This window comes from Rhinolophus hipposideros, assembly GCF_964194185.1.
Source record: "Rhinolophus hipposideros genome assembly, chromosome: 8".
NCBI lineage: Eukaryota > Metazoa > Chordata > Mammalia > Chiroptera > Rhinolophidae > Rhinolophus > Rhinolophus hipposideros.
This window is the reverse complement of record NC_138054.1, coordinates 31554350-31575369: the sequence shown is the minus strand read 5'-3', so window position 1 is coordinate 31575369 and position 21020 is coordinate 31554350. Positions and strand designations below refer to the sequence as shown.

Below are 21020 nucleotides of genomic sequence, written 5' to 3'. Positions count from 1 at the left end.
TGTCCATTGGTCAATGGGGTGTTAAAGTCCCGTTTTGTATTACAGTTGATCTCTCCCTTTCTGTTGGCCATGTTTGTTTTATATATTTAGGTGCTCCTCTCCTGGGTGTATAAATATTTACAGGGGTTATATCCTCTTGTTGGATTGATCCCTTTATCATTATGTAATGCCTCTCTTTGTCTCTTAATATAACCTTTGTTTTAAAGTTTAGTTTGTCTGATATTAAGTATTGCTCCTCCAGGTTTTTTCTGTTTCCATTCACATGAAATATCTTTTTCAATTGCTTTACTTTCAGTCTCTGTGTGCATCTTTCCTACATCGTCATTTAATCTATGACAAAGAAGGCAAGAACATACATTTATTGACAGTTTAGTCAATAAATGGTGCTGGGAAAACTAGACAGATACATGCAAAACCCAGAAACTGGACCACCTTCTTATACTACATATAAGAATAAACTCAAAATATATTAAAGACTTACATATAAGACCCAAGCTATAAAACTCCTAGAAGAAAACATAAACAGTAAACTCTGACATTGCTCTTAGTGATATTTTTTCCTAATGTATCCCCTTGGGCAAGGAAAACAAAAGAAAAAAATAAACAAATGGTACTACATCTAGCTAACTTTTTGTATAGCAAAGGAAATCATCAACAGAACGAAAAGACAGCCTACTGAATTGGGGAAGATATTTGCCAATGGGGAAGATATTTGCCAATGATATATCTGATAAGGCGTTAATATCCAAAATTCATAAAGAACTCATACAACTCAACACCAAAAAACCCCCCAAAGAATCCAATTAAAAAATTGGCAGACGACCTGAACAGATAATTCTCCAAAGAGGACTTACAGATATGGAAAGATGTTCAGCGTCACTAATCATCAGAGAAATGCAAAAAAGCCATGAGATATCACCTCACACCTGTCAGGGTGGCTATCACAAATAAGTCAAAAAACAAGTGTTGGAAAAAATGTGGAGAAAAGGTAACCCTCATACACTGTTGAGGATTGCAAATTAGTACAGTTACAATAGAAAATGGTTTGGAGGCTCCTCAAAAAATTAAAATAGAACTACCTTATCACCCGGCAATTCCACTTCTGGGTATTTACTCAAAGAAAACCAAAACAATAATTCAAAAACATATATGCACCCCTATGTTCTTTGCAGCACTATTTACAATAGCCAAGATATGGAAGCAACCCAAGTGCCCATCAATAGATGATTGGATAAAGAACACGTGGTACATACATACAGTGGACTATTACTTGGCCATAAAAAAGAATGAAATGTTATCACCTGCAACAACATGGCTGGGCCTACAGGTTATTATGCTAAGTGACATCAGTCAGACTGAGAAAGACAAATACCATATAATCTCATTTATATGTGGAATCTAAAGAATAAAGTAAACAAATGAACAAACAAAACAAACAGACTTATAAATACAGAGAACAAATTGGTGGTTCCCAGAAGGGAGGGAGATGGGAACTGGGTGGAAAAGGTGAAGGGATTAAGAAGTACAAATTGGTAGTTACAAAATAGTCACGGGGATGTAAAGTACAGCATGGAGAACATAGTCAATAATGTTGCAACAACTATGTATAATGCCAGGTGGGTACTAGACTAATTGAGGGAATCACTGCATAAATTATATAAATGTCTAACCACTATGCTGTACACCTGAAACTAATATAAAATAATAATGAATGCCAACTATAATTGAGAAAAATAATTTTAAAAATAGATAAATGTATTTAATTAATGGTTTCTGAGTGATTTTAGAAAGAATCAGCCCATAAAAGCTTAAACCACATCATATCAAAACCAAGATCTTCTATAAAATCAAAGCAGCAAAGTAAACATGAAGAATAGAAAAATGTATCTGTACTTCTTTATGAAAATAAACGATTCCATTAGTAAGTAAAAGTATAATAGAGACCTCAAATTTAATAGACTTGGGAATTACAATTGAGTGGACAGTATCAAAGCTGAGAGCATTTCAAATTCATCAGTCAATAATAACTTAAGTGAGCAGCAATACGATGGCTGCTTCCGATAGTGCTTGGCATCACCAATGTAGGCTTTTCTGCTTCAAAACCATTCATTTACTTTCTGAGAATAGAAAGCTGGTAAGAAAGGATGTGGCAAGAGGGCAAGTGCAGCCTTGCTAACACAAGCACCTTATAAGACTTCTCCTCCACCCGGAATATAAGCTCCACAGAGGCAGGAACGGTTTTCCTTACTGTTATCACCCCAATGTCTAGAACAGTACCTGGGCCATAGTGGGTACTCACCTAGTGTTTGGTGAATGACTACATGATTTCACTTAAGTCATCTATTACCTTGTAAAAGAAGACACAATTTCAAACCCTGTGTATTCTGGAAAGGAAACTCCCCAATTTTTTAAGGTTAGACATGTATTCACGATCACCTAAATCTAAAAATAAAACTTGTATATGGCAAAGCTAAATCCTGGGAAACATTTAAGATTGCTCTTGCTGATTAGGTATATCATGAGACAGTTGTAATAAACCCTGAAAGAATGGAAAACACAACCAGTAGAAATTGGCAACATCAAGTATTTGGTAAAGAAGAGACTTTACTCTGAAGTTACTGGAAAACTGTAAATCGTAGGATACATTACAAGGAAACTACACGTTTCTGACTTCTAAGCACTTTTCGGGAAATAATAAAATCCTCCTATTTAGCATGCTTATCTTAAATTAGAAACCTAACATTTTATAACCTATAATAATCTTACTTAGATGTTCTCTCAATGTACTCTCCTTTAACAGTATAACTGTAATTAAGTATACAATCAAATGTAAATGCTCATCCTAGCCTATCTATGAGTGTGATATCTGGAGAACAGTGTGGTTTAAAAATATTTAATTAAAAAAAATCTATTTCTAAATGTACTCCCATAATATCTAATTTCATTATTCATGATAAGAAAATACTTACATCACTGGCAAGTTTTGTAGAAATCAGGATAACTGTATCTTGAGGGTAACTTAATCAGAAACATAAGGGTGTACCTTACCCCAAGTTAGGTCCATCTTCAGGACCAAAAGGTACCTCAATTGGGGTTTCTGACATTACTGTCTTAAAGTAATGGCCATTTCTACTCAAAAGTTAAATAGGGTGGCAATTTTTAAATCCCAAATTCCTGGACCTAGGTTATAACCTTCCGCTTCCTCTTTGGTGGTATTTTCACGTCACACTGAGTTCACATAAATAACTCTAATGGGAAAATCTGAAGGCCAAGTTTTCTACATAGATAAGGTAAAGTCAAAGAACTTTTCACGTTACTTACTCTAGCTCAGGTGTAGTGTCACAACAACCAATTCTAGGTAGTCCTTAAAGTTACCACTATTAATCTAGCACTCCCTCCCCTTTGGGGATAAAGAAGAGGCCCAACTTTGGCCCTCTTTGGTCCAACTTTGGGTTCCTCAAGAAGGAAGCTTATAAAATAAGAGAAAGTAAAGAACCTAAGGAAAATGAAGCACAGAGAAGTGCCTAGAACTAGGTCATCTGACCTTCATTTCAGTGCATTTCTCTGACCTTTTTTTGGTTCGGGTTTACCCTCTTTGGCTCTTTGTTAAAATAAAATATACCAATCTGATGGCTATCCTCCTGTGTTCTGGTCTGTGTGGATCCTGACTTCTTACCAAGCTACTGCATGCAATGGTATTCCCAACCACTCCCTCTGGGTCACGTCATGCATTTCTGCCACACTCCTGAGAAAACCCTGGTCTGCTAGGACAAGTTGAGATCTCCACCCCCTTTGCCTCTTCATAAATTTATAGCACACATTTCCAAGTTACAATGAATGCTTTCTGGGCCCAAGCAGTCTGTCCTATATCATAAACTTTAAAATACTCAGTATCTTGCATTTACCTTTTATCACATCCAATTTTGGTTTCCTTGAATTTGGAAGACGAGGATATTTTGCCAAAGAGTCACATTTCTTCATTGGCGACAACCCAATTTGCCTTGACTTAAAACGGAAATGTAAGAAAACCTTCCCTTTCAGATAATGGGGGAAATAAAAATAGAAACAAGAAAGAAACAAAACAAACAAAAAACCCTAACAAACCAAAAGCAAAAACTTTTGCTTTTAGCAATTGTACCAAAATGATACAGGATGCTTTCCTTCACTTTTGTAAAGAAGTTTAATTATCTGGTTAGCAGATTAGGTAAATAAGGTGACCATAGTCAAGTAGATGCCAAACTCATCCAAATAAATATTTTTATTTAATCCTAGAAGAGCAATCTGGTATTTCAAATACATACTTATTAATTTAAAAAATAAAATAAATAATCCCATGCACGCAGCCATTAAAACAGTAGCCAATGGCTACTATTTGTAATTATCCAAGGTCAGTTAAGCATATACAAAGGAAATGATGAGGCGATTAGTTTTATTCTCCTACTGCATTTAAGAATAAGAATTTCCTGAACCGAGATGGATCGTAGTTTTACTGTCTCCCTTCCAGTCCTTCCGGAGCCATTTACATATTATCCCCACACCGGCAGCCTATGACAAGGAGTTGGCAAGTGCTCAGAATGGGGCTGAAGTGTTAGAATGGTTAGACATGTCAGGAGGTTGTCAGGAGAAGCCTGGGAGAGCACACGTTAGTTCCATGGCCTAGAGAAGTTGAAATGAGACAACTATCCCAAAAGCAATTTCACTTTTCATAAAAACCCAAACGACGTGCTCCCATAGCAGGCTTATGAGACTGAAGCCATAGTATACTCATCGAGTATGTACCACAGATATGACACATGAATAACATTTACAAAAACTAGACAAAATATGGTGCATGTTAAGAAAGGAACTAAATTTGGAAGAGGAAACATAGATAGAAAAAGAAGGAAGAATGAATTAATGATTGACCAGATATAAATTCCAAGGGAACAATGTAAATTGTTTCATTTGAACATCAGTTATACAGAATTCACTTTAGGATGATTTTTGTTAAACAGAAAAAATACACTTTTTACATGAATATTTCTCATTAGTTACATAAGTGATTACCAATTTCAAAAATAACTGAATTTGGTTAATATACATGTTATAACTCTGGATAACTATCTTTGCAGAAACCACAGAATTTTCTATCCTTCTCTTATTTGGACCCCAAATCTTTTGGGGGAAGGAGGGGAGTTAAAGCATTAACTGTATATAAATATATTGAATTAATAGGTCTCGGGAAAGGACCATGTGATAGAAAATGTCAATTTTTCATCACTGAACCATGATCAATGACATAAAGCTGGGAATATCTGAGATATGCTGGTAATGAAAGTGGTCAAGATTTGGTATTTAGACCCATTCTTAGCGATGAGACTTATGATCTTACGTATAGACCTTTTGTAAGAATCCATTTATCTGTAGTAGTAGTAGTAATAATAACAATAATACTAATAGTAGTAGAAACAAAAGCATGCACTTACCATACACTAAATGAATCACTTTAGTTTCTCATGATAATCTTATAACAAACTGGAACTAAGCCATACTAGGAAATTAAATTGCAGACAAGATCAACCAGATCTAGTCTAAATTGGGTCTAGTAGTTAAGTTAATTAAACAGTAGAGAAGGGAAAAGCATTACAGGTCTTAAAAGATCAGTGTTTTGTAATTCTGAAGTATGCAAGTATGCTGCACATAACTGGCCCTTGAGCAGACTCTGCAGGGTTTCTCAGAGATCACTTAGTGTAGTGTACTTTATCATTCCATTAATGAAGGAACAGAGCCCAGTGATGTTAAGAACTTTCTCAAATCACAGAGCTTGTTAGAACCTGTCTCCTTTCACATTTCTATTCAGTGTTCTTTCCACTGCAATATACGCAATGATCAGTTGGTCACATGAATTTCTGTATTTCCAAAGGCAACAACTTGAACACTGGAACTCAGTTGTAGAGAGTATTTCTTGAAGTACATTAAAATGCAACTTAGAAATCTTTTAGTTGCACATGATGTTATTTAAAAATACTCTAACCAGGGCGGTTTTTCAACTGAATTTATCCTATAAGCATGATTATTTTAAAATTTTAATGTGAAAGTCATTTTTAAAAGCCTTTTAAAAGGCTTTGTTAATAGCCAGATAATTAGTATAATAGCTAGTTACTTAAATTAATCAAGCTACTTAATTATATTGCAGAATTAAGAAATGGGAGGGAAGCAATTTTACCTTACTAAATTTTGCTGCATGTGTTCGACCTTCATTAAAATTTGGACCCCGGTCTGAGAGCGAATGTAGGCTTTTAACCTGAAATAAAAATGCCACATTGAAGGAAGCAAAATTGACTTTTAATGTATGTCAAAATAGTTTCTACGGAAGATGAAGCATTTATGAGTAGCTAATAATACTTAAAATTCATTTACACAAGAATAGAAAAAGTGTTAAAGACATTTCCTCACCAATGATCTGAATTTTTAAAAATTACGTTTCTTATCTCTGTACAACTAAATAAATTTAAAAAACCACTTATTTCAGTAAATTAGTCTTGTTTTTTTATTTTATAATAAAATAAGACCAGGCCTTATGTCAATTTTTGTTCCAATAGACACATTAGAGCTGATGGTCTTATTGTCGGGGAAACACGGTAAACTGGATTATCAGTAATTAGACAGAAACTCAGCTATTTCACCTGTTTGTGTGTGACATAGATATGATTCAGTCTAGGCACTACCTTTTTTCAAAAGTAGATGACAATATTTATTAATAACTAGAACTGGATCAGCCATTCTAGAATCCATTCAGTATAAATTTTAAACACCAGGTTATTCTGGAACCAAACCAAGCATTCATATCCCAAGCAGGTATCATCTGGTGAAAGAAAGTCAACTGGGTTCCTGCCCAGGAACACTACTAAATCATACTCTAATAAGTTTCCCTTTTTAAGCACTGCCTACTACGTGGCGAGGCTCTGTACTAGGAACTTTATATGTGCTATTTTTTTAAAGCTTCATAACAACCCTATCTAGCAGATATTATCCACCTCATTTTAATAATGGAAAAAAATTAAGGCCCAGAACTGAAGTAATTTGCTGTTGATCATATAGCTAATAAGGGAGAGAGGTAGCCATTCTAACCTAGACATTCATTACTGACTCTTTCCACTATGCTATGTTAATCATTTTTGTCCATGCTGTATTTCTGGACAGGAGACAGAGTACATCTTACCCAGTTTTATGAACACTTGGCTGAAACAGGATTTCCTGTCATTCACAGTTATTTGGAAACTCCTAATTTTCAGTTTTTGGTTCAACTTAAAAGGCCATTTAGTTTAAGGGTTAAGAGTGCAGACTCTATTAAAAAATATATATTTATGTAGTCACGAGATGTAAAGTATAGCATAGGAAATACAGTCAGTGATATTGTAATGGCTATGTACAGAGTCAGATGTACAGACTTGTTGAGGCTATCCCTTTGTGAGGTGTGGAATGTCTAATCATTATGTTGTTTTGTACACCTGAAACTAAAAAAAAAAAAAAAAAAAAAAAAAAAAAGAGTGCAGACTCTGACTCCAGACTGCCTGGGTTTGAATATCAGCTTCCCTGTTTATTAGCCATATGAAGTCACCTAACCACTTTAAGGCTCAGTTTGCCCTCCTGCAAAATGGATATAACAGCAGTAATCTACCTTACCGGGTTACTGTGAGGATTCAATGAATTTATTATTATCTGCTTCAAAGAGTGTCTGGGACACAGTAAAGAGTAAGTATTAACTAACTACTGCTATTACTATCCAAATGCATAATCTGTCACTGACAAAGCCTTGAGCAAAAGCTAAGGAAATGAGACAGAAAGCAAACGGCACTGACACATCACATTCTAATAAAGTCATGACTTTACATAATAAATATGCACATAACAAATACCTCAAACTTCTCAAATAATTTTAGAAAGTTACAAGATTTTAAGAACATACCTTTGACGAATTACAGGATCGGACTTTTCAGGATCAATGTAAGGTCTTAGGATTTCATTAATAGTTTTATCATCTGGTACTCTTCCCAACAAAAACAAAAACATATTATTATTATTTTCTACTAGAGGTGTTAATTTAGAATTCCTAAATCTTGCGGCTTGTTTAAATAACTGAACACAGACTGTCTTTTTATTTTATTTTTGGCAATATATACTGTCCTATTAAGCAAAACTTATGCAGGAAAATAGCTCAAAAAGACTTCCTGGACACACTCAGCAAAGTCTTAAAAAACAATATTTTGAGAAGCTCCCTATAAATCAATTACAAAAACATGAAGCCTCTTTTAACACATACCTGTGCTCAAAGATGAAAAGAAAGAAGTCAGGAAGAAATATATTTGAAAGTTGCTGAAATAAAAAAATCTGAAAAAAGGTTTCAGATTATGCTAATTTCAGTGCATGTTCAAGTTTATTCATTCTAAATCATAAAACCAGGTTAAGCTACTTTCCCTGGAAACAAAGAGAATTTTATGTTTTTCCAACTTTCCTATATGTATGCACATAATTTTAAACTATAAAGTTGTAAAAACAAAATTAAGACACTGCTTTGAACTAGTAACTTTCCTTAGTCCTATATTCATATTCATATATTGTACTATATAGCCCTATCTGTAAAATGGAAGTCCTTTCGCTGTGTTTAGACTGGTTTGCACCTTCAAGTAAGAAAGTTTTTCATTAAAATCCATATGACCATTTCAAAGAGAAGACATGTATACATAATGTAGATATATGTTAAATATATTACTTAAAAAGCAACTTTAAAATTTTCCTAACTCAAGGAAGCAAACAGTACACAACTATCAAAAATTTTAAATGACACCTGAAAATGTTCATAATATGAAAATAGTAGGATAAAAGCTGTTTATGCAAATTAATTCCAATTATGAGTATACAATGTACATATCTACAATAACATATTTTCTGAGGGACATGCTATGATGTTAATAGTAGTATACTCTGCAGCGTAGAATTTTGGGTCATTTTTCACTTCCTATATAACCACCCTGTTTAAGAAATCAACAGTTTTCAGCCATCTTAATTCTCCTTGCATCTCTCCTTAAAGGCTGCTCCCCCTGTTGAAGTAAACACCATCATGATTTCTGTGCTAATCATTTCCCTTAGAGTTCTACCACCTCTGTAGGTATTCCTAAAAAGTATACTTTTTTTCATATTTTCAAACAGAATCATACTCTATGTATTCTTCCTTAAGTTGCTTTTCTCATTCAACGTTATTTCTAAGATTCACCCCTGATGATGTGTGTAGCTGTATGTCATTCATTTTCAGTGTTTAGTATTTCATTATAGCAATATAGCTTAGTTATCCATTCTATTATTGACATACATTTATTGTTATCACATTTAAGTTAACAATTTATTTTAAATACAGAGACATAATAAAAACAAGTAAGTTCATAATAGACAGTGGTGATATGTACCTTTTTTCTACGTATACAGCTTGACTCTGAGGAAACTGGAGCTTTACATGCCAACAAAACTGTTGTTTTCTAAGAGAGAAAATAATCACGTGAGGATCAAGATAGAAATAAAAATTTGAACACAAATCAAACTTCCTAAATTTTGTTTTCAGGTAAGAATTCTACAAGTACTCTTAGATTTTAATGTACTTTTTCTACTAGGAGCTATTGCCTCTTTTCTGGGATTTTAGAGGGCATGTTTTTCAAACAATATACTTGCAAGAGATTTTAAAAAGAAAAAAATGTAAATGAAGCAGTTCTGAATTCCAAGGACTTGACATTCCTGAATTAGAAGGCAATTTCTTGTAGTTCAGGGGCTTTTGACATCAGTGTGCTGCTACTTGAAGTTTACAAATAAATTTCCTCATGACTAAAAACAATGAGCTGATGTCTATGCCTGACTAGTCTGGAAATGAGGTGAATGAAGTATTGTCCGGTCGAGACCAGCTGGCTGCAGATACACTTTTGAGCCATGAGTACGTGCATTCAGCAGCAAAACAGCAGACAACAAATTGGTTGCTAAGCAGAATGCATTCTAAGCTACAGTCCCTCTGCTTTCTGGTCTGAATTTTGGTTTGATACAGGATTGACAGTAGCAATTCATTAAAAGTCTGATTTTAGAAAAATGAGCATACGTTCTGTTTAATATATCTAAATTTGGTGACACTAGATACCATTACTTTTTAAAAATGTTTAAAATGTTTAATGCTCAAATATTGAATCCATTACAGAAATTTTATTGTCTTCACTAAATGATGGTTATTACACATTTTTTCTTTACTTAGAAGAAATTTCTAACAACCCACTGGCAAGATAATGGCCGGTAGCATGTCCATGCAATGGTCAATCATCATCTCCTACAAATCTATGCCTTAGCAACATATCTAAAATAATTTTTTTTTAATATAACCTAGCAGAGTATGTCCCCCCCAAACATTTATGACAATGACCATAAAATCAACTAAAAGTTCTTTTATTAGGGTAAGTTACCATAGAGCTGCTTATGGAAGTTTTCTTTAATAACAAGACAGTTTTTTGCCCTAGCAAGAGAAAAACATGCTTGATTATGTTTATGTTGATAGTGGTTTTAAATAAATAATTCTTCTAAAAGAAAACACCTTGCAATGTCTGTTATCTGTGAAAGTCACAGATAGCATAATATCACTATCAAGAGGCTGAGAGATACAGCATTTCTCTTAGTAAGAAATAAACTGATTTTGTTACTCTTAATGAGTAACATGGTTCCTTTCTAAATATATTTGTTTTTCCATGTTAAGTTACCTAGGGGGAGAAAAAGATTGTGAACTTGTGATCTTATAGAATTGTAAATCATCCTCAATCACTCCAATCGTTGCTTGAGTAATTTCAAGAATCACTCACCTTTCTTAACATTCAGTAGACCCTAAAGACCTTCAGAAAGTACTTATTCCAAAAAGAGAGAAAAGCCCTTGGAAATCATTTTATTTGTAGTAGTTAACTACCTGTGGTTATAAGGAAGTCATTCATTACTGTTTTATTATATACACATTGCTAAATTATGACTATTATAAAAATCTTTCTATATTTGGCCTCAGTTCATACATGAACAAATTTGAAAAATACATTTACTTTTAAAAAATGTGATCTTGCAATATTTCAAAAACAAAGAAAAAATAGAATATAAAGGCTACTTAATATACTCATACTCAGATTTAATCAACTTGTATACTGCCATATTTGTTTGAGGTTTTTTTTTCCTTTTAAGAAATAAAAGGTTATTGACATGGGTGATCCTTGTACTGTTTCTTGATCCAATTCCCTACCTGTCATCAGTGATAACTACTGTCTTGAGGTTGGGTGTGAATTCTTGCCATTCATGGTTTGATCTTTTATATTTTATACACATATCTATAAACAGTATAGTATTTGTGTGATATTAACATTTATTTCAATGTTACCATACTCTAAATATCCTATGCCTTGCCTCTTTCATTTAAGTTATGCTGTACAGATTTATGATACATATTAAGTGATGTATCAATAATAATATATTATTAAGTGAATCATTGCACAGTATTTCATTGGGTAAAGAATGCCAAATCTATTTATATATTCCCTACTGATGAGAACAGTTACTGAGAGTAAAAGATTTAAATGAATGAGTGGACAAAAAGAAGTGGAAGGGTGTTGAATAAAGAATTCCTAAAATGGGCACGTTAACAATCTCTAAAGTAGTTTCCAATTCTTTGGTGTTCCTGAAATTAAATGTAGCCTTGACATGGCAAACCAAATCTCTTCCCAAGTCCAAAAGAATTAAGTTCGTTTCCCATTTTTCATAATTATATACTATAGTGATACGTGTCCCACTTAAAAAAATATGCATAACCAAAATCCCCAAAACATTACTTGTGAGCGGAACTGTAATTATATATGTACATATACATATATGTACATACATATGTATATATACACATATATATTTCAGTTATATTTATGTTTCTAAAAGAACACACTTTTGCAAAGGAAAAAATAAAGTTAATGCTTCTGTAAGTATTTTTATGTGTATCTATAATTGTTTCTTTATTTTTTGATTACTTTCTAAAGACAGATTCCAAGAAGTAGAATCGTTAGGATAGAGCAGTGCTGCCATTTTGGACCAGATAATTCTTTATTATGGAGGTGGGCAGGGAGACACTACCCTGTGCATCGAAAGACGTTTAGCAACATCCCAGGTTTCCACCCATGAGATGCCACTAGCAATACCCATTCCCCCAGTTGTGACAACTAAAGATGCTCCCAGATATTGCAAATGTCCTCTGGAAGGCAAAAGCACCACTTTTTGAGATCCACTACGACAGAAGTTTAAACATTTACTATTACTCCTAATGCATTAGGACTACTCTTGCTTAAATTCAGTAAAATGCAGCTATTGTGTCCTTGCTTTATTTATCAACATTTTCAAGAATGGAAATACTGTACCCAGAATATTCTAGGTAACTTAGGCACCCCAAGGCACTATGTTTTAGAGTTTGATAATAAACGGGTGAAGTAATAGTGGCAATTATGAAACTTAATGTTCCCTTCTGGACAACCTGACAAAAGTAATAGAAACACTGACCTCCTTCTCTGAGTCTTATGAAACAGAAATAACCATTCATGCATAGCAATACTTTTGCTCCTCCTCCCCAAATATCAATACACACACACACACACACACACACACACACACACACCATGCATTCTCAATGGGGCAGCATCCCCCAATAGGGGTGAAAACTTGAAAACTGGTTCTTGGGAGGGTAAAAATGATCTTAGCTCTTATAATGGTTAGGGTCACCGTACATCAACAGACATACAGTACATCTGTGGTTTCAAAATATCATGGGAGGGCAATCAGAAGGAAAATATCTTAAAAGCCCGCTTGGGAGGAGATAATGAGAAACACTTAGATGGTACACGTTATTAAATGAGGAAAATAAATATTATTTTATACATACTTGGTTTTAGTCATTTAATATAGGGCACTTATTTAACAACTTGCTTACTAGAAACTGTTAAGGATCATTTGCGAGTTTCAAGAAAGTGATATGTGAACGAAGACACAAATCTGGGGGGAGTTCTATACCCATATACTCAATTATTTTTCTGACATCATTACTTAAAATTGTAAATTTTCATCTTTGGAGAGCTACTATAATTCCAAGGAAGATGCAAATCAAAAGTTATCAGATCCTTCAAAATGGCACTGTTCTCTTAATATGGTAAGATGTGCCAGCTCATTTGTAACCAAAGTAATATAAATAGAAATGAAATATTTTCACCTACCAGACTTACAAAGATGCTGTTAAAATTAGAAATGCTAGGGAAACATGATGAAATGAATATTCATCATTACTGACAGGAGTATAAACTGGTGTGAATTTCTGGCACTTCAATTTCATAAAAGCTACAAATAAAAATTCATAATGAAAAAAGTATATTTTTGCCTCAACAGTTTTATTCCCAGGAATGTATCCCAAGGAAACAAACTGGACATGTAATGACATACACACAAAATTTCCACTGTACCATTTCTTATAACAGGAAAAAAAAAAAGAAATAATCTACATGTGTATCATCAGAAAACTGATTAAATAAATCATGGTAGATCTACATAATGAATGAAAAGATGAAACAGAACTATATGCACTAAGGTAGAATGATGTATGTTAAAGGATGGCATTTCTATTTAAAAATACATAGGGTGCTCAGGAGGTTAGAGCTCCGTGCTCCTAACTCCGAAGGCTGCCAGTTTGATTCCCACATGGGCCAGTGGGCTCTCAACCACAAGGTTGCCCCAGCTCAATTCTTCCAAGGGATGGTGGGCTCCGCCCCCTGCAACTAAGATTGAACACGGCACCTTGAGCTGAGCTGCCACTGAGCTCCCAGATGGCTCAGTTGGTTGGAGCACATCCTCCCAACCACAAGGTGGCTGCGCCCCCTGCAACTGGCAACTGGACCTGGAGCTGAGCTGCGCCCTCCACAACTAAGACTGAAAGGACAACAACTTGAAGCTGAACAGCACCCTCCACAACTTAGATCGACAGTCAACAACTTGACTTGGAAAAAAGTCCTGGAAGTACACTGTTCCCGGATAAAGTCCTGTTCCCCTTCGCCAATAAAATCTTAAAAAAAATATAATACATAGGGTGCCAAAAAAATGTATACACATTTTAAGAAAGGAAACTATTAAAATTTTAATACTCAATATTAACCGATAACAAAAGATGAATACAAGTCACGTTTGACTTCTGCAATTACAAGAGGTGCTCAAAGTGGTTACCATCAGCATCCAGACACTTCTGATTAAGGCAAACTACTGCTTGAGCAACGTTGACCAAAGTGTCCACTTGTATACATTTTTTTGACATCCTTGGTATATAATCATACATGCATCTATAAATATAAAGCTATGTCCCAAACTTTTAGCTACGGTTATTTCTTGACATAATAATAGGACTTAATTCTTACTTCATAAGTCTGTATTAAATAAATCTTTGACATAACGATTTGCTATTTTTTACAGTCAGCTAAGTCAAAGATGTTTTCATGAAGAAGTGCTGAATAGTAGTCACTGAAAGGAATACTATAATTTTAATATTCTTTTTAAACTTAAAAATATTTCATTATTCAAAGTTTTAAGATGTTTCCTTTTTATCTCAGAGAGTATTACCCAACCAGAGCTGGGGTTACTTTTATCTAATTTAATTTTGACAGCTTCAAAGCCACCTTCCTTAAAAAAAAAAATATGTTACAACTACGAGTTACATATGGAGGTTGAATTCTAAGAAGTAAGATTTCTAATACAAAGTTTAAATGAGTTTAAATACTTTCATTCTTAAAAAAAAAAAGAAAGAAAAATTCCCAATTCTCATTCTGCTCCCTCACTGATTAACCAACATTTACCCAAAGAACACTTCTGAGGGCTCACAAGGCATTAGGGATGCAGAGAGATAGTGGGGTTTAGGCCAAGGCACCAACCGGGGCACTGCCTTTTTCCTTTCATATCACTGTAGGAGGAGCACAGAGTTCTCACATGAAAGCTCACTGTTCTTTGTTGACACTGTACACAGGAAGAATACTCAAAATACTGTAATACTCAGAGGTAGGGCAGGGCAGAGGCTAAGTGGACTCTGTTTGGATTTTACTTTTCTTAACAATATATTATTTGATGTGATCTTGAGTGAGAGACACATCTCCTCTGTGCCTCAGGTTTCTCAGAGTAAAACAGGAAATGACGACAGTATTTATATCATAGGATTAAATGAGCAAATATATGTCAAGAGCTCCGAACACAGCAATCAAAAATGTTAGTTGCTGCTATTGTTTCCCTTGTTATTATTCAACATTCAATTCAATGTCCTGAGTTAAGGAAGCTTAGAACAGGATACTGACAGGGCCCGTAACTGAGAATATTTCGCCATGAGTTCATAACCAAACTCAAACTGAATTTAGCGTTAAGTGACCAAAGATGACACTGGATACATGGATTCATATCAGAATGTAAAGGGTCCTGAATATATGCTCAACAGTATGGATTTTATTCTGTGGTTAATGCACCAACAACAAAGGTTTTTAAAGAGTGAAATGAGGGCTTAGAGGGAGATTCATCATCCTACTGCTTAACTCTCCTAATAGGTGTTAATATATTCAGGACATTAACTTTTCAGCCCTTGTTTATAGTTATTAAGGTAAGTATTTCCTAAAACTTTAGAGAAAGCACACTGACATATTATGTCAGTTCAAATATGCCTGAAATTTTTACTTCGGATTTTTAAATATCGATGACTCCGTGAGGTAAATAAGCGAAAGCTATTAATTTCTACATGTCTGATTTCCAGAATACTATACCACTAATTAAATTAGAAAAGTCTACAGGTTATAAAAACTACCAGTAGATCCTTTTACAGCAATTGCTGCACTAGTGAGCAGCAATTGTAATAACAATAGTTTATTACATGCTTTTATATGTCAGACATTGTTCTAAATACATATATTAATTCATTTAATTCTTGTAACTCAGTGAGACAAAATGCCATTATTTCATTTTACAGGTGAGAACACTAAGGTAGGTAGAAGAAAGTCACTTTTCCAAAGTCATTATTCAGCTGGAAAGTGGCAGAGCTGGGGTTTGAACCCAGGTAGTACAGTAACTCCAGAGTCTGTGTTCTTATCTATACTACTATGAACTTCCCGGAACTGAAAATTCAATAACAAATCATGTATTTTTCTGTATTGTTAATTCAAAAGTATCTCAATTATACTTTATTTCAAATATTTGCCTCCATATTTTCAAATTATTTTTAAGAGCTATAGTGGATATTTTGATTGTCTACTTGGCAATCACATACCTCCTTCCTCCTTCCTAACCTATCACCATACTTTGATAAATGGACCCCATCCCTATCTCCAGGCGTATGTATTTACTGGTTGGCTTAAGAAAATCATTATCTTATATTCTCCTGGCTCAGGATTGGGCAGATGGCCTGGGTGATCCAATTATGGTGAATTTCAGGTTTCCTGTTCAGTAATGCTGGGAGAGAAGCACTCCTGGATATTTACTATAACCCGAACTTTTACGACGAGCATTCCATGACCATGAGGATCGAGCTGACACCATAGAGAATACAATGGAGAATGACTAATAAACTGGGTCCTTGATGATATAATTGAGTCACTGCATCTATTAAACCTAAAGTCCATCTTACTCTGGATAATCAATTATGACAGCCAATAATACACCCTTTTTATAGCTCAAATCAGTTTGAATTACCCATTTTTTAGTTTCATGCAACATTTAAAGCATCGTAACTAATACAAAGGATTCAAGTTTTCTTCTTTGTAAGTTTCGCCTTTCATTTCTAAACAACAGAAAAGGAAGATAGACTAATCTGTAAATTATTAACTGTTATGAAATTTAGAAGCAGCCAATATACATCTGAAGGAATTTCAGGACAAAAAGCTTTTTGTTCTACTGTAGGTTACAAAATCTTATTTTAACTTAAAGCAGAAAGAAATATACCAAATTTTGAAAGCCTTCAAGGAAAAAACAAATGTACAAAATAATCTATATACTCCTTCACTCACAGGCATTTAATCTTTTAAAATGTATTTCAAAGTCAAACTTGAAAGTCTCAAAAATAAAAGAAACTATTCACAAAAATAATCCATCTATTCTATTAGGATTGGTACCCTAACAGTGTTTTTGAAGGAGTGAATACAAAGGATCTGTGCCGTTACTCAGCATGGATTAAAATTACTGGAATTGGGGAGAACGAAAACCAAAATTTTATGTCTCACACCATTATGAAAATACTCTGAAAAGTTCCAGTTAAATACTGTGTTCTGCTCTTTTAAAAATCAGTTTCACCACAACATGATAATAATGGGAAATAGGTTAAGTATGTGGTATTGGCTATAGTAGACAGTACATTAAGACAATGGATGTAGTAGGGGAAGATCGAAATGAAAAAGTATATTTGCTTCAAATAATTTAGGAATACTTGAGGTTAATAAAGCAGTTCTCAACTGTGAATGGTACTAACCTGGGGGGTAAGGGCATTTGGAAATGGCTGGGCAGTTCTGATTGTTTCAAAACTGGGGAGCACTTTAGGTATTTGGTGGACAGGGGCCAGAGTGCTAACCTTCCTCAACGTCTGGGAAAGTTCCACATAACAAAAAACTGTCCTGTTCAAAACGCCATTAATGTTTCTACTAAGAAACATTAGAATGCAGAAAGGAGAGCAGATACGCGCATACCAAAAGCTGAATGAATACCTGCACTAAATACTGGCATCTGTTTCATATTAACTGTGGAGAAAATATGTACTGTAGGAACTCTGACAAAGAAGAAATAATGGGGAAGATGAGCTACCCTGTGCACTGTCACAGGTGACCAGGAAACAGGGCAGGGGAAGACATCCTAGGATTAAGAATAGTGATCAGCGTGGGTACATTTAGTTGAGTACATGAGGAAATCAGGTGGGGACAAATTATGAAGATCCATATTTAGTATGGATCCCTCATAGGAACAGGAAACTTTTCTGCTCAGAAGTGCCTCTATCTAAACTCCCTGGCATGGCATATATGAGTAAGGTCCTGCAAGGCCCAGCCCCAGTGGAGCCGTCTCCAGCTTCATCCCCTACCACTTAGCAACTCCCACCCTAGTTTCTAGACACATCAAACCAGTCATATTATAAATCTGCTCTTCTATCCTTTTGCATCTTTAAAACCCAGACTTAAAAACTCCTTCTTGTCCTTCAAAAATCTGCTTGAACTCTGCATTCTCCGGGAGGTCTCTCCAGCTCCCAGTTCTCAGTAGTAACACCCCAAGGCTGGGGCAGTGAGCCCTCCACTGTGCTCCCTCAGCGCTCCACCAACACGCCACAAAGCACTGACTACACAGGTGTAAGAGTTACTGATTTGTCTTCAGTGGGAAGTGACTGAACTACTTAAGTAAAGGGACAGTGACTTACTGGCATATAGGTCAGTGGTTTCAAAGGTAGAGGTAAACAGAGAATCATCTGGTGCTGTTTTTTTTTTTTTAATTAAAGGCATTTTTTGTTTTTTTTTTAGAGCAGTGTTAGGTTCACAACAAAATCAACAAGAAGGTACAGAGATTTCCCATATACCTTTTTCTCCCACACATGCATAGCCTCGTCTAGTGCTATTTGAAAAGCAAGATGCCTAAGCTCTGTCTACTCTAGGCTCAGTGAACTAGCAATTCTGTTGGTGAGCCCAGGCCCCTGCATTTTGAAATTGCTGCAGTTCGTTTTGGTGTGCACTCTAGACTGGAGTGAAAACCGCTTACTACACAAAACGGGCACTGTTACTGTCGTCACCCTACAAATAAGACAACGGGGACAGAGGGTTAAGTAACTGGCCAAGAAAACTTCCTTACACATGAAGGTTAAATTAAATTTTGTCATGTTTAACACAAAATAAACACTCAAGAATTATTAACTATATTATTATTCCTCTGTTAAAAAGCAAATGCACTAAGGAAGACTTACTTTATTTTGCTTAATGAGAAGTAGTAATTCCAAATGGGGAAGAGGGATAAGGGAGTTAATTTCAGGCCATGGAATGGGACTCAACACTGGAGAGCTTCAGACAGTCCAAGGCCAGGAGATGAGGTGACACATTTCACCTACTGGCAATTCTGCCTATGGCCTGTGAAGGCACTTGTGCTAACAACTCCAGCGGGCACAGAAGCATTAACGGAATACGAGCAGGTGACCATCACCGTAACGACAGCTTTTAGAAGGCTGTGTCCGGCAGCAGTGTCTAAGAGAGACTGAGGTGAGGAGACACTGAAGTAAGGAGAGCATTTAGAAGGTCCCCAAAGGTCCAGGGTGAGAGAAGATGGGCCTGCATGGGAGAACACAGCTGACAAATGCTGCCATGAAGGAAATGGAAAGAGACACATTCCAGAGGAATATCATGAAGGAGCAGACGTGGAGGACTAGGGAAGGACTTCCCTAAGTGAACCAGTCTGAGTCTGGTTTTCCATTTTCATGAATGCTGGCTAACTGCTGCTGTGGAAAGGCACACGCTCTGGGAGCTACAGCATAGCATCTGCCTTTCCTTACCACTGTACATTGTCCCAGCAAGGAAAAGCCTGATTGGGGAACCGTTAGCTTTCTATTCTTTCACAGTGTTTTGCTAAGTCCCTGCTGTTGTTCTGAAATTATTCCGTCAAACTATATCAAAGCCGTCATGGCACAGAAACCGGAGAGCTAAACGTTTTCAATTAGGTAACAAGTTTATATTGAGCACCTATTATGTAATCCCTCAAAGATCACAGAAAAATCCACTTGTCCGCCCATGACCACAACCTCTAAACCCATCATTTCACTTTCTTTTGCTCTCTCTTTTCTAAAGTCAGTTTGCAGCAAAGTACAAACCTATATAACTTACCATGAAAAGAACAAAAAATGAAACAAAAACAAAAACAGAAACCTGTGCTTAAGAAGTGTATCACCACATAATTGTTTCAGGAAAAAGGTGCTACTGACATTAATGCAGAGGCGGATGAGTATATCACTGCATTATAATTAGAATGCTGTAATTTTATCCAAAGAACAAAATGTAATTTTTTGAATCTGGGTTATTTCTTTACAAGAGAGACATCTAGTGGCTAGCTTCTAAAACAGGACTGGAGCCCAACTATTAATTTACACTTTTGTTTAATAATGAGCACACTTCTACTACCTTAATGTTGAAGTCCAACAGAGACCCATAGACAGAGAGCTAAAAACCCTGGGTCAAAAGGAAGTTTACAACTCAGTTCGGGGGCTGGACCGGAGGCTCAGGTGGTTAGAGCTCCATGCTCCTAACTCCGAAGGCTACCAGTTCGATTCCCACCTGGGCCAGTGGGCTCTCAACCACAAGATTGCCTGTTCAATTCCTCGAGTCCCGCAAGGGATGGTGGGCAGTGCCCCCTGCAAGAATGATCGAACACGGCACCTTGAGCTGAGCTGTCGCTGAGCTCCCGGATGGCTCAGTTGGTTGGAGCGCATCCTCTCAACCACAAGGTTGCCGGTTCGACTCCCGCAAGGGATGGTGGGTGAGCTGTGCCCCCTGCAACTAGAAAACGGCAACTGGACCTGGAGCTGAGCTGTGCCCTCCACAACTAAGATTGAAAGGACAACAACTTGAAGCTGAACGGTACCCTTCACAACTAAGATTGAAAGGACAACAACTTGTCTTAGAATAAAGGCCTGGAAGTACACACTGTTCCCCAATAAAGTCCTGTTCCCCTTCCCCAATAAAAGAAAAAAAAAAAAAAACAAAGAAAAACAAGTGTTAAAAAAAAAAACACACCCCAGTTCTCAGCTGATAGCGTTAAAGGAATGAATGGTAAGAAGGACTGGGTTACTTAGAACTGAGAGTTTAGGGCAGGTGGAAACAAAGTGGGGGCAGAATGTCAAAAGTTGGGTCCATTTCTGGGGAATGGGTGGTTAGCCCACACAGAAGAGTCCAAGCCTGGAGTTAAGCTAAAGATCTTGTTGGGGAGGG

At 35.8% G+C, this 21020-nt stretch overlaps 1 protein-coding gene across 1 annotated transcript in view; it reads right to left on the bottom strand.

Annotated features, from left to right (window-relative positions):
• The window catches only part of ZNHIT6 (zinc finger HIT-type containing 6), a 61025-nt gene that overhangs the window by 20685 nt on the left and 19320 nt on the right, over positions 1-21020 (bottom strand). Inside the window, exons 6-8 of the mRNA XM_081055040.1 lie at positions 9444-9512; positions 7949-8029; positions 6206-6283 (exon numbers count right to left, since the gene is read on the bottom strand). Of these exons, the coding sequence (XP_080911166.1) occupies positions 6206-6283; positions 7949-8029; positions 9444-9512 (228 nt within the window). The remainder of the gene's footprint in view (positions 1-6205; positions 6284-7948; positions 8030-9443; positions 9513-21020) is intronic.